At 46.1% G+C, this 13,826-nt stretch overlaps 2 protein-coding genes across 2 annotated transcripts; one reads left to right on the top strand and one right to left on the bottom strand.

Moving 5' to 3' along the window:
* Nucleotides 1–137: 137 nt before the first annotated feature.
* Nucleotides 138–7,732, top strand: CCNA2 (cyclin A2). Its single transcript, XM_069012592.1, has 8 exons — nucleotides 138–371; nucleotides 477–705; nucleotides 1,568–1,683; nucleotides 2,015–2,238; nucleotides 2,776–2,980; nucleotides 3,722–3,835; nucleotides 4,105–4,238; nucleotides 4,647–7,732. The coding sequence occupies exons 1-8, from the start codon at nucleotides 228–230 to the stop codon at nucleotides 4,696–4,698; spliced, it is 1,218 nt and encodes a 405-aa protein (XP_068868693.1). The 5' UTR covers nucleotides 138–227; the 3' UTR covers nucleotides 4,699–7,732.
* Nucleotides 7,733–7,911: 179 nt separating this feature from the next.
* On the bottom strand, nucleotides 7,912–12,734 carry EXOSC9 (exosome component 9). The gene is made up of 12 exons (XM_069012591.1): nucleotides 12,625–12,734; nucleotides 12,361–12,455; nucleotides 11,660–11,779; nucleotides 11,469–11,571; nucleotides 10,919–11,056; nucleotides 10,732–10,814; nucleotides 10,448–10,580; nucleotides 9,887–9,975; nucleotides 9,549–9,695; nucleotides 9,049–9,239; nucleotides 8,669–8,747; nucleotides 7,912–8,170 (listed from the first exon to the last, which is right to left on the bottom strand). Exons 1-12 carry the CDS (start codon nucleotides 12,688–12,690, stop codon nucleotides 8,089–8,091), a joined length of 1,326 nt encoding a protein of 441 aa, XP_068868692.1. The 5' UTR covers nucleotides 12,691–12,734; the 3' UTR covers nucleotides 7,912–8,088.
* Nucleotides 12,735–13,826: the final 1,092 nt, after the last annotated feature.

Raw genomic sequence — 13,826 nt, 5'->3', positions numbered from 1 at the left:
GTGTCCGCCCGTGTCTGTCTGTCCGTCCCTCTGTCCGCCCGTCCGTGCCGCGCCCGCCCCATCCGGCGCGGCCGTGACGCAGCGCGCGCCCATTGGGCGGTTCAAGAGTCGCGGGCTACTTGAACGGCGCGGGCGGCTCCAGGCGCGCCCGTCCCCGGCCCCGCCGCTCCGGCCCCGCGGTCGCCCCGCTGTCCCCTCCGCTGTGCCCCCCCGCTCCTCCTGCAGCCATGCTGGCGGAGCAGGAGAACCAGGAGAACGTGCCCCCGCCGGCGGCCGGCAAAGCCGCGGCGGCGGCGCCGCCCGCCGCCGGCACCCGCGTGGCGCTGGGGCTGCTGCGGGGGGCGCAGCACCGCGCCGGGATCCCGCTGCAGGTGAGGGGGGAGCCGCGGGACGCGGGGGGATGTGGAAGGGGCAGCGCTGGTTCGGCGCGGCGGGAGCTGTCAGGGGCCGGGCGCTGACGGCCGCTCTCCCCACAGGCGGCGCGGGGCGGCTGCGAGGGCCACGGAGCGGCGGCGGGGCTGCAGCAGCATCAGCCCTTCTCCATCCATGTGGACGAGCCCGATGGGCAGCGGGAGCCGCGGCGGCAGCGGGGCGTCCCGGCGGGGCAGAAGGAGGAGGCGGCGCTGGGGCTGCGTGCGGCCGTGTGTGCCCTGGGGGAGCGGCGGCCCCTGGCCCCCCTGGGCAACGCCATGGAGCTGAGCTTCGGTACGTGACACCCCGGCAGCGCTGCCCGGCCCTGAGCGCCGTGTAGGCCGCGTCCCACCTGCTCCCCCCTCAGGGCCCTGCCCCCGGGAAGCGTGGAGGAATTCACCCAGGGAATTTCAGATTTCCAGAGCCAGCTGGAGGGCTGTGGTTTGGGACATGGGCTGGTTTGGTTCCTTTGAGCCTGCCACCAGGATACAACAGCTCTTCAATCCAGCTGAGCTGCTGTGTTCTTATCCCCTGCTCTTTTAGGCAGTTTTTTTCTTTATAACTTTAACTATCAGTACCTCATGAGAGAAGCCAGATTACAGACAAGAGCAACCCATAAAGCCTCACCCTTTGCTGCCATTACAGAGTTAGAAGGGGGCCTTACCCAGGCAGATCCCAAGATGTAATAGGTTTTTCTCCCGGGTTATACTCTGTAGTGGTTGCAAGTGTTTTGAACTCTTCCCAGTATGTGAAAAATTAGAACTGCCAGAGAACTGCCAGATCCATCTCCTGTAATGCGTGTGAATGTCTGAGGGGTGATTTTACTGTGATCCACTTCTGCAGGATCTACAAAAAATTCTGGCATTCTAGCCCTGTTTTAAACCACAGTCTAAGCTTACAGGACCCGCATCTATGTAACAAGGTAACACAGGGTCTACTGAGCACTACATAATTGCAAGGGAGTTTTCCATCCCTTTATTCTTGGCGGGAAGAAGAGAAAGGGGGAAGGGGAAACTTTCCTGTTGCCGTAATATTTGACTTCTGTAGAGCCTCCTCAACTCCTAGTCCAGCTGACTGAGCCTGCACAAGGTTCCCTGTGCTGTGAGGGAGTGGTGTGATGGTGCCCATTTTAACATGGCTGTTATGCTCTGCTTAGATTCTCCAAGTATTATGGATATTTCAATAACCTCAGAAACAGAAGAGAAAGCACCAAACGTTAATAACGTGCCAGATTATATCAGCGAAATCCATACGTACCTGAGGGAAATGGAGGTGAGCTGCTTTCTGTCTTCCTATTTGCATACAGCCCATGGGGGAAGAGTTTGGGGTGGAGAAATGCATCTGAACATGAGTTATCATGACAGTGACTAAATTAGAGCTTGCTAGAAAGGGAGAAATAAGAGCACAGGACTGGTTTTTTGTGATAAAGTTGATTGTGCCATGCGCAAGCTGGAAAGCAAGATTACAGAAATAGAACTTACTGATCCTAAATTCACCAGTGTTTACTTCTGATTTGTTAAGCTGTGATAAATGGAATTTGAACAGTTGCTTCTCTACCAGCATGTGATCCAAACTCAACTTTATCTGTCATCTAAACCTACAGGTGAAATGCAAGCCCAAAATAGGTTACATGAAGAAGCAACCTGATATCACAAACAACATGCGGGCTATTCTTGTGGACTGGCTGGTGGAAGTTGGAGAAGAATACAAATTACAGAATGAAACTCTGCACTTAGCTGTAAATTACATTGATAGGTTTCTTTCTTCCATGTCTGTTTTGAGAGGAAAACTTCAGCTTGTGGGTACTGCAGCTATGCTGCTCGCATCGTAAGTGAAATTGCTTCGTTTCAAGTTCCACTTGCTGGTTTCATACAGATGAAAATCTTGTGGCTGTTGCTGTTCTGTTGCCTAGAGCAGGACTGACTCAGGAGGGCTTCATACTGGGATAAAAATCAGGAGTTATCCACCTAAAAGCTTGGCACTTACCTTTGTAGCTTGCCCCTAAAGTGAGGATCCGCTATTTCCAGATGCAGCAGCTGGCATCTAAAGAGTATTTGAGGGAATATGCATAAGGGATGTGAAAAGAAAGCTGTGCTTGCCCCAGTTACTAGGTTAATGGCTTATTCTGGGGTTTCAGTAACTCTAAGTCCCAAATTCCTTAGTCCTAAATTATCATGCTGTTGTAGCTCTCTAAATTCAAATTCTGCTGATTCAAGAGCTACTGAACCAACTGCAGCAAACTTGTTTGGCACCAGTGCCCAGCTCCTTCCAAAATCAGAATTTAAACGAGCATTTCATTAAGTGTTGGTGGTTATCTGCTTTTCTAGTACTCAGTTATTTACTCATAAATCTTTCTCCTGGCAGAAAGTTTGAAGAGATCTACCCTCCTGAAGTAGCTGAGTTTGTCTACATCACAGATGACACCTACACCAAGAAGCAGGTCCTAAGGATGGAGCACTTAATTCTGAAGGTTTTGTCGTTTGACTTGGCGGCTCCAACAATCAACCAGTTCCTCACCCAGTACTTCCTACACCAGCAGACAGATGCTAAAGTGGAGAGCCTGTCAATGGTATGTAAGAATTATTAGCTCAGCCCATGTAATTAGAGAGTTCTATTGCAGATATGTATTGCACACACACACATATATAACATATATACACCTTATGAACTGTGCTTATCCAGAAGTAGTGCCCCACTGCTGGAAACTAATACTCCTATTGCCACTTTCTGCTTGAGATACTCCATTCTTATCAGAGGCTGGCACTTTTGCTCGGCTAAAGCATGCATCCTTGGTCAGAGCAGGCAGAGATAATGAACTTTAAATTGGGGGTTGTTACACTGCTGGATAGGTGTTTCCCTTTCTCTTAGCTATAGCTGCCACACCTACCCCACCACACACTTTGGCAAAAAAGGACTTTTGTTTTGGTTTTCCCCTCATCAAGCAGCAAGTTCTAAATCCAGAGGCTAATTTCCAGAGCAGAGCACAGATAACATTTCATCTTAAGTTATAATAGATCCTATCTGTATGGTAGGTACCAAAGCTCCTAAACAGAAGCCTTTGTCTCACTGTGCAAAGGTCAGACCTGACCACACTCTTTCCTTTAGTTGTTACGTGTCCCTAAACATAAAATGTGCTGGTAAAGTATGTGGTGGAATGCTGTTTGACAGCAGGAGATGCTTAAAGAGAAAGTAGGTGTAAACTAATAAAAGCTGTCCTTCCAACTGATGGCAGGATTGGAAGCTTAAGTTGGGGTTCTAATGCAACTGTTAACTTTTGTAGAAGATGATTCCCTTCTCATTTCCCTTGTAGTACCTGGGAGAGCTGAGTCTAATTGATGCTGATCCTTACCTGAAATACTTGCCATCAGTTATTGCTGCTGCAGCATTCCATCTGGCAGACTACACACTCACTGGACAAACCTGGGTATGTAGCACTCCAGTGTGAGCCTTCACAGGCCTCCCTGTGTGTTCAGTGTATTCGTACACAGTCCTGAATGCTGGGTCTGGGCTGCAGGAATTGCAGCCCCTCTGTGCTTCTAGCCTGTTAATTAGGGATTGCTCCCTGAGGTATTTGAAAAATGGGATGGGTGGGTAATATGTTTCCAACAGTAAGCTAAAAACTCCACCACTGGTTGTCAGCATAAACAAACAGCAACATTCAAATATCCCTCTCCCTTTCTTTTTTCCCCTTAGCCTGAATCCCTGTGCAAAGTAACTGGCTACACCCTTGAAGACATCAAGCCTTGCCTCATAGACCTACACAACACCTACCTCAGAGCAGCCCAGCACACACAACAGTCCATACGGGAAAAGTACAAGAGTACCAAGTGAGTATCTGTGGAGATGTTAACACCTGAGTTGTCCATACGTGTAACTGCCTGGCGGGGTGTGGGTGTATCTTTTGAGTCTTCAGGCAGACTTAACTAACCAAATCCACCTCCTCAGTGAAATGGGGACAAGGCTCCCTGGGTTTCTTCACGGTGGTTTGTAAAGCAGTACTTGGTGTTCTGTGGCTGTCTGAACTGTCGGGTAGAAACTGGAGGAATTTTCTTGACATTCCTACAGTTGGTGATACCTAATGCTCCTAAAAATCTGTGTGGGGCATGGCAGCCAACAAGCCCCAGAATGTTTCCTGCCTGGTGGGAAATGTGTTTCGCTGCCGTGAGTTATGCTGCTCTTCATGGCAGGGAGCACTTGAGCAAGATGACATCCTGCCTCTCTTTTTCCCTCTCTAGGTACCACGGAGTATCGCTCATTGACCCACCAGACACACTAAACTTATTGTAATAATCAAGAGACTGATCTTTTTAACAGATGTATATTACCAGGAAATGATGTACAGTTTTAAACATGGTTTAGGATTCTAGATATGATCACTCAGAATATGAATACAGACTTTGATGACTTCAATTATGAAGTTTAGTTTCATGTGGTTTTAATGTAAATCTTCTGTACATGCAATCTTGTTAAGCATTTTAGCTGTGTTTTTATCAAAATGTTCTCTTCAGGCACAGAATTAACCATGCAGGCCACATGAAGTCTGAGACTGCTTATCTAATTATAGACTAAATGTTAATATTAGCAGTGCATTATTATAGTAGGGCTTTTTCTCCTTCTGGATAAGAAACACTTGGACTCCACAGAGTATCAGTAGCATTTTTATACTGTCTAGTTTAAACTGAGACTTAGCATAGATCCAAAACGTGCCTTAATGGCTACAAAACTGGAAGAAGCTATGGCCATGAGAACTCCTTGCTGGAACCGACTCATGAGGCTCTTTAGGACATGCCCCAATTGCTATATAATGTAGTGCCAGCTCTTCATCAGGGAAAGGCTGAATGCTCTGCTGCAGGAACTGCACAGTTTAAAACTCCTGCACCAGTTCATACCTCGCACTTCCGCTACGCAGAAAATGGTCTTGCTGTCGGTATTTTCTAGTCCAAGTGTAAAACTGATACTAATCTAAAACCCATGGAGAGTTCCCACTGATGTGTTGGCTGTCCCAAAAGTCCATTGATGCCTACTGAGAAAATTAGTCCTCAGTCTGCTTGCCTCGTACCTCTTTAGGGGTGGTGGAGGGATTAAACTTCAGAGGGGTGGACTGCTGCTCTGTCCTCAAGGGCACGGAATGTCTTCTGGCAGGGATGGGCTGTGTGCAGAGCAGCATGAATTCTGTACACCCCTCATGCTTGGGAGGAGCTTGTGGCACACAACAAAAACGTGCCATGTTTTTCCTTAGTTGTGGAACTGTTACATGAGCAAACTGGCATTTAATCAGCATTAGATCAAGTGAATGTTTACCTTCAGCCTGTGTAAATGGAGTGATGCTGCCCTGTACCTGCTGTTGTTTGTGTGTAAAGCAGCGAGTGCACAGAAGTGGGCCGAATTAAGCCATTTCCAGGTTGGCTAATAAACAGGTTTTTTATCTGATGATGTTAATGGTTTTGCCAATGGCTTAAAATCACTGAGGTGTAGTACTGCCATCTTAAACTGGCATTCATTTCTAAAGCCTTTTGGCAAGGGCTGCCCTGTGAAACCTGTGCCTCTGACTTGAAGTTGAGTCAATGTTGTCTCTCTGGTTATCTGGGCAACCAGCAGTATAAGCTCCTCACAGATGTCCAACAGCTCTTAGGGTGTGGGCTATTTGAAGTAATTTCTTTAAAATCCTCATCTGTCAGGCTGAGAAGCAGGTGTTACTGAGACACAACTCTGTGTCTCACCGCAGCAACTACAAAGTTACTACACTGCCCCCACCCTTGTGCTGCTGCCGGAGCCTTCCCTGAACCACCTCAATTACAAAACCAATGGAGCTGAGTGGTGGTCAAAAATCTGGTCAAAATATGCAGCAGAAGTGGTCTTTTTGGCCAATCTGAGCTTCTCAGGATGCACTTGGACTTTTATGCATTGTCTGATGGCCAGCGAAGAACCACATTTCATTGGCCAACAGCCTTTATTTAGATTCATTTCAGTAGGCTGCCACTGAAATGTTAAAACCAACTTGGGACAGCCTGTGCAGTGTATCATGTCTGGTGCTTGGGGTTGGAAACACTTTAACCTTGCAGGAGATGGAGTTTATACAGGGAGGAATGTGTTTTTCACTGTTCGTGACCTTGGAAGGGTAACTGGCACTGCTGACTGGCAGCTATTACTTGAAGATAACAGGCCACAGTGCTCTTCCTGGGAAACTGGGTTCTGCCTTCCCCTTCCTTTCTGTGTATTCCAAGACCACTGAGAAATATGAACATTGGAGGGTCATTTAAAGCAAGATTATTAATTATTTTCTCCAGAAAAAAAGTAGCAATACTTAGGTGAAAGGACTTCAGTGGGTTTTAGTATTAACTTAGTGCTTAATCAAAGAGCTGTGCTCAAGTTTCAATGGAAGTTGTTCCCTTACTGTTCCCATAGCACAGAGAAAAATTCTTCCAAGCTGCCTGAGCTTTATATTCACCATTATCAACATGACTTCCTCTGCAGCCTAACAAAAAATCTTCAGTCAGGAGGTGGCATCTCTGCCCAGCACGGCAAGTTCCTCCTTTCTCAGGGCAGCTCTTGCTTGTGCTCATAAGTACTGTCTTTTTCCACCTTGTAATTTTCCGAAGTTAATATGGGACAATTCCAGCTTTTCCTTCTAAGCTTTGAACAAAATATCCCACGTTGTACTGTACTACTGTTAAGCCTATCCAGGTTAACTCCTAGGCCTTCCCACCTAAAGGCTCTAAAGAATGTAGGGATGAGATGTTATGTGGGAAGAGGGAAAGAGCAGTACAAAAAAATACTGTTCTATTTTCTGAAGAAGTTTACAGTCTTGTGGTACTACAGAGTTAAGAAGGAGCTGCATCTTCACCCATTTTTGTACTCAGGACAGTGACTTTGGGTTGGAAGAACTGACACTAAGAAAATGCACTGGTTTAGCTCCTGGAGAAAAGAGGTTTTGTGTGTTGGTCCCTTTCTGAAAGAGCACAACTTGATTCAAGCTTTGCCTGGCTGGGAGCAATTTGATTATATATGGGGTTTTTTTCTTACATTAAGTTCTTAACCCGATTTGGGGAACGAAAAATCTGCAACAGTAACTTCTCTCCTGTTCACAGCTCATGTAACACTGAGGTCACCTGTAAAATAGCCCTGCTTCACTCTGTAAATATGTGTGTGTTTCCAGTGTCACTTGTTTGCAAACAAAGCGCCCAGATCAGGTATTTTGGAATCCTCCTTGTCTCTTTGTTTTGCCTGATCCTAAATTCAGAGCATAACTCTTTGCATATAGTTTGAGAAGCATTCCTGTCTGTTGCATGTAATATTTAATTAAACTTTTTAACAAACTCCACTGCAGTTCTGTGCTAGTTTGTGAAGTCCATGCATTTCTGGTGATTTTCGTACGAAGCGGTTTGAGTACAAGGTAAGGTGTGGAGTAACAGAGGCAAGATGGTTTTAATCACAGCACATTTGATTTTTCCCCTGTAAAGAAAGCTGAACTAGGTGAGTTTCTCTGCAGTTCTGCTGGGATTTCAGTTATAGGCACCATTTTTTATTTAAATCTGTGTACAATAGTTTTAACATATATATATAAAAGCAGAACCAGATACTGGAAGGGGAAGAAATAAAATTATCTACAAAAATAAGCTCAGTAATAATACACCAAAATCCGTATTATACAGCATTCCTGCAGGAGGGATGACTGCTTTAACGAGATGTTCTCTTCTTTCTTCTCCTTTTGTTAAATGCTTTCTTACTTGGATTTTCTTGTTTGGAGCTGGTCTGTGTTCTGTCAGTAAACAGTTGTATCAGAGAAACTTACTGAATAGCTTTACTATTTCAAAAGAACACAGACTGATTATCCATAACTTGGCAACCTCCCACCACACTTGGTGCCAAGGGTTTCCATGGCTCGTGCAGGGATAAAGCAGCAGATTGCGCTTCTTGGAGCGAGAACTCAACATCAGCTCTAGTGCAGCACATTGAATCTCTGCAGCAGCTCTAAGGAGCCACTGATTGAGATCCACTTTTATGTTCTCACTCCCTTTGGAAGGACTAGAATGAGTCAAATACCCATAACCATTTCAGACAGCTGCAGACTAGCCAGGCTCTGGCCTCCCAGGACAGAAGGCCAGAGATTTAGCCTAGATTTAAACTTCCTTGTTCTCAGCTATATCTGTACTCCCTTTGATCAACTGAAACCTTTCCTGGCCTTGCCAATATCCTGTCCTTCCTGGAAATACTCCTTACAAACTCCTTTCCCCCCCTCATTCCACTTGCTGATTACCTTGTCTTCCTTGGTAGTTCCTGTGGTTCCAGAATGACAACTTCTTCCTCCTCGCTGTCAGACAGTACAATGGGTTCATCTAAAAAACACACAAACCCCACCACCCCCAAACCAGTGATCAGTTTTGTACAAATGACTCCTGTAATTAATAACCACAGTATTTTAAAAGAAACATTCAGAGGGGTTTCTGATTCATTTGTAGCCCTCCCTATACTACAGCAATCAAGTTTTTAAGAGAATTACCAGGTCAAGTGAATTAGCAAATGTGCAAATTGGCTACCATGGTTTTACTTGCTCAGGACCTTTCACATTCTAATTCTAAACTGTTATTGAACAAGATCTAATATTAAGATCCAATATTAAGAAAAACAAATACTTACCATTCTTAGTTTCCCTCCTTGTACTTGTATCTTCAGTTTCCACTTTCTCACATTCAAAAGTAGCTGCCTCACTGTCACCTTCCTCTTCTGCTGCTTCTTCCTTCTCAGATTCTTCAAGGTCCCCCCAGGAGCTCTCTATTCCTTCCCCAATTTGGGCTGTCCCAGGAGTGTGCAATACTGGATTGGCAAAACTGCAGGAGTTAAGAAAAATCTTGGTGTTTGCTGGTAAAATTCTTTGTATTCTGAGCAAACCAGGTGGTTTTTAAGCTGGGGGAGAAGAGCCCTAACAGGGAGTTCAGAGTGCCACTTCTCCAGTCACTGTAATAATCACAGGTCTGACCTCAGCTTTGCACTTTAGGCAAGGAATTAAAACAGAGAACCAAAACCAGTATGATAATGATGATGTTTCCTCTGAAGGATATATGGCTACCTAAAGTATGAGGAATCCTAGATGTGTGTCTAGCCTGGTTTTCTCCTGAGTAATACCCGGGAAAAGATACACTTCAGCAGGAGGGTCAGCTTTAGCAATGATTTCTCCAGCTTGCTCTTCTACGTCATTGGTGTCCACAGCAGCACTCTCCATTTTGAAGGCAGTGATCCTTTGGTTGGGGATCGATTCTGCGAAGCCGAACTTCCCGCCTTCTTTCCTGGTCATTCAGTGACAGACACTATTTCAGAATAACCCAAAAATGGTTTCTCTTTCCAAGTTCAAATTTAAATCCTTGCTATTCAAAACAAATACAAGTGAAGACAATTTGCTGTTGAAACCACAAGCTGACATTAGTTTTTACTACGTTTCTTAAAAGCACCCATTTCTGTCCGCTCCCAAAGCACTCACCTGGCTTTTTGGTCATTTTCCAAGGCTTTCTGAATCAGTTCTGTTATTTCTGCAACCTTAACAGCTGTTATTTTACTGCATCTCAGAATCTGTTTGTTACACATACAAAAAACAGTTTTACAACCAGGAAAGCATGAAGTTTTTAACTGAAGCTGTAGAGCATCATAAGAATCACAAACATTTAAATCACAGGAATCTCTCCAAGTATGGCACCTTACTATGAGGGACTGGATTCACTTAGAGTTATGCAAAAGCTTAATCCAAGCCTCCAGCTCTCCCTCAGAGTACAAGTGGAAATAATTTGCAGGCTTTCTCACAGGGAGAATCCCTGCTAAATCACAGGGAAAAAAAATACCAAAAACTATGCATTTTCTACATCCCTTCTGCAGCATGGTACACTATGCTCTTCTACTAGGACTAAACCTACATCATCTTTTCCAATAAAATCAGACAGTTAATTGGTTTCTTAGCTTCCAAATGCCATGGATATTTCCATATCAAGACTGCAGCACAGGAACCAGTTTATATACCACAGAAAGACTGGTCAAGGCAAAGGTTTACCTGATCCTGCACCAGCATAACCACTCCACTGGACTGGATGGTACAAATTTCATGGTGTTTATTCATGGCAATTACAAGGAGCCCATCCATCACCCGCTCCTCACGTTCAGTTGGATCCACCAATAAATAGGTCCTAGAATCAAGTTTTGAAATATAGGCAACAGTAGAAATTCAAGGCAACGTACTACCCTTAATTAAACAAAGGAGTTGGTTTGCATATTAGTAACTGTGGGTATACAAGACTCATACCCCTTATATGGGTACATAAAACCTCGAAATCTTACCCTTGATGGAAGAAGGCAAAACTGACACAAATGGGCATGTGGTGGATACTCAGGGGGACAGGATCACGTTCCTCAGGAGTGTACTTGGAAAGGAATTGGCCCAGAATACAGTTATTTATGAAACGTGTTTAATTTCAAAATGACAAAGAAATTTGAGGAAATTAAAAAAAAAACCAAACCAACTCACCACAGTTACTTCCTCTCCTTGCACAGACACATCTGGTCTGCGAAAATGACACAGAGCTACAATCCCTGCTATGCTGGCAGCATCAGTGATGTTGCCATCATGGTTTAACAGGTGCATGTCCAGCCGAATTTGCCAAACCTGAGAAAAATACAAAAATTACAAAACTGCTTGGTTCTACAGAAGTTAATTTTTTTTCAAAACTAGTTCATTTTTTTTTTTTGAGCCATAAAAAGAAGCAGCATCTATTCCTTAGGTCTTTGCTTAAGAAGATGAGAGATCTCGGCATATTCCAAGACACCCACTGTGCCAGATTTAATTATGACAAAATATGTAGCACTTCAGCACGATTTAAGCATCATTCTGCAGGGTCCTGGGTACTTCAGAAAGCCATGACAACAAAGCCAAGTACTTCAGACATGGCAAGTTAAAAATACCCATCAAGGCAGATGTGTGGATCTTTAACCTAAAATCAGCACTTCTTTCCAACACAAGAAACAGACCAAAATTGGACTACACGTATCTTTTACCAGGAATTATGAGGTTTTCCTACCTTTTCACCAGCAACAACGCAGAGAGATTCAGTGTCAATGCATTTGGAATCTCTGAAGCATCGCTCCAATAGTCTGTTCAGTGACACCAATAACTCGGATTGTCTGTTGGAATGAAATTAAACCAAACTTAACACGGTTACAGTCGCTTTTATGCCATCCTTGTTTAGTCCTTTTAAGACAGCTACTTTACCTGCCAGGCTCCAGCCCAGGTGCAGCCATGGGTGAGAGCTCCAGATTAAAGAAGAGCACACCTTCCGTGGGCCGATTGGGCTTGGGGGGAACAAGTTCACAGGAGACCTGTGCAAGAACCCTGCCAAGGTAAACAAAGCACCAAGTCACAGAATGCATCAGGAAGAATCGAGAGACGAAACACATATGTGGGAAAAAAAGCGTGTGTTTAGGGTTTTAGTTTGTAATTCTCACTCCTGACAGTCTCTTGTTCAATGCCTGTCATACACATTTAAACTCTGGTCAACACTGAAAGAACCAAATGTAGGAATTAGAACACACTCCTGTCTTTTAAGCCCAAAAACTGACTCGAACATGTGAGAAACTGTGATGAAATATTTATATAAGTGCATGTATTTCACTTTTCCACAGCCAATAAAGGGTCGTTTGGTTAGTGGAAGAATGCAAAATGTGAGGTCAGTGAATAAAGGGATGAAAACTTGGGAATAATTTTGCATTTTATAAATTATTTGTAATTTAAATCACGGAAACCCCATCCCTTTCCCACTTCCTTCCTTTCCATCGTCTCCTCTTTGCTCCTACCCTTGAAATACTACGACTTTAAGGCTTGAAAGGTCACAACCCGTTTACAGTGATCTCTGCAGGTTTGGGAACCTCAGGTTTTATTCAACCCGGGGCCCGCGGCCGAGCCCCCGCGCTCACCTGGTCCTGCCCAGCTCCACGATGCAGCAGCCGCGGTCGGCGCCGAAGGAGACGCGGATGTTCCGATAGTCGTAGCATTGCCTCCCGTCCAGGCGCTGCGGGAATACACAGACAAGGACACGCACATGGAGCGGGTCAGTGCGCCATGCCCGGCATGCGATGGGACGGGGAGGGGCGGACCCGGGGACAGCCGCACTCCCCGGACGGCGGGGAAGGGGATCGGGAAAGGGAAAGGGGCAGGGAGGGGAGACGCCGGCGCCGCACCTTCTTCTCCTGGATGGCGCGCAGGAGGAAGCGCCGCTCGCAGTTGGAGAGCGGCGTCGCCTTCATGGCCGCGCCGTGAGGGGGCAGCGCGCGGAGACGGGGAGCGCGCGCGTCATCGCCGCGCGCCGCGCCTGCCCAGCCCGCACGCGCCGCGCTCCCGCCCTCGGGCGTGTCCCCTCAGGGCGGCCGCTTCCACGGTGAGCGCGTTCCGGTGCCCAAACACCGCTTGAAAAACTCTTGTTCCTGCTATCCGACCCAAACCTGCCGCGTCTCAGCTTCTTGCTGTTTCCTCGAGTCCTGTCCCTGGTCACCAGAGTGCAGAGGTCGGCACCTGCCCTTCCGCTCCCTTGCCCTGAGGATGCCGAGGTCTCCCCTCAGTCTCCTCCAGCTGGACAGACCAAGTGCCCTCAGCCGCTCCCCACACGGCTTCCCCTCCAGACCCTTCACCATCCTCGTGCTCTCCAATAGCTCAATGTCTTTTCCATGTTGTGGTGCCCAAAACTGCACACAGCACCCGAGGAGAAGCCGCACCCCACTGCAGGGTGTGCACCTCAGCCATGAGGCGGCACATAAGGGACAGAGGCTGCGAGGGCTGATGCCGGAGTGCCAGTCGTCGGGAAAGCCATCTGGAATTTAAAACAAGCAAAGAAACAAACATGCATGCCTGGCATTTCGAGTAGTTTACATTATTGTGGTGCCCAGCCCTCAAGGTGCGGATGCCCTGCAGCCCCCAGGAAACAGCCGAGCTGGTAGCACGAACAAGGCGATCAGTGCTGCGGGCAAAAATGCAGCCAAGACATCCAGTCTGGCAGAACATCCCTCCCTGGTGTTCTGAAACGTTGCCCGAAAGTAAAAAGACCTTTCCAAGTGGCTTTTATGCTCAGTTTGAGCTAAAACGAGAAAATCGATTGTCTTCCCACCGACATTAAAGCCCAGACACTGACATTTTCCAAACAAGTGTTGAAATATTTCAGTTATGCTGTCTGGTCAAACCTTGTAAACACACTGCAGTTCTAGTGCAAACTATGAGGTAAGTCATGTTTCTGAAACTCCCAAGTTTGTGCTAGTGAGGACAAGTGCTGTCTGATTTTCCCATTTATATTTTCAGTTTAGGATAAATGAATATCGTCACAAATATTTGGCATACGGCAATATTGATGAGATTATAGGAGGACACTCTTTCTCCAAGGATAAAAATAAGC

The sequence above is a fragment of the Aphelocoma coerulescens genome, chromosome 4 (genome assembly GCF_041296385.1).
Source record: "Aphelocoma coerulescens isolate FSJ_1873_10779 chromosome 4, UR_Acoe_1.0, whole genome shotgun sequence".
Classification (NCBI taxonomy): Eukaryota; Metazoa; Chordata; class Aves; order Passeriformes; family Corvidae; genus Aphelocoma; species Aphelocoma coerulescens.
Note: the sequence above shows the minus strand (reverse complement) of the source record. Positions and strands in the feature narration are given on the sequence as shown.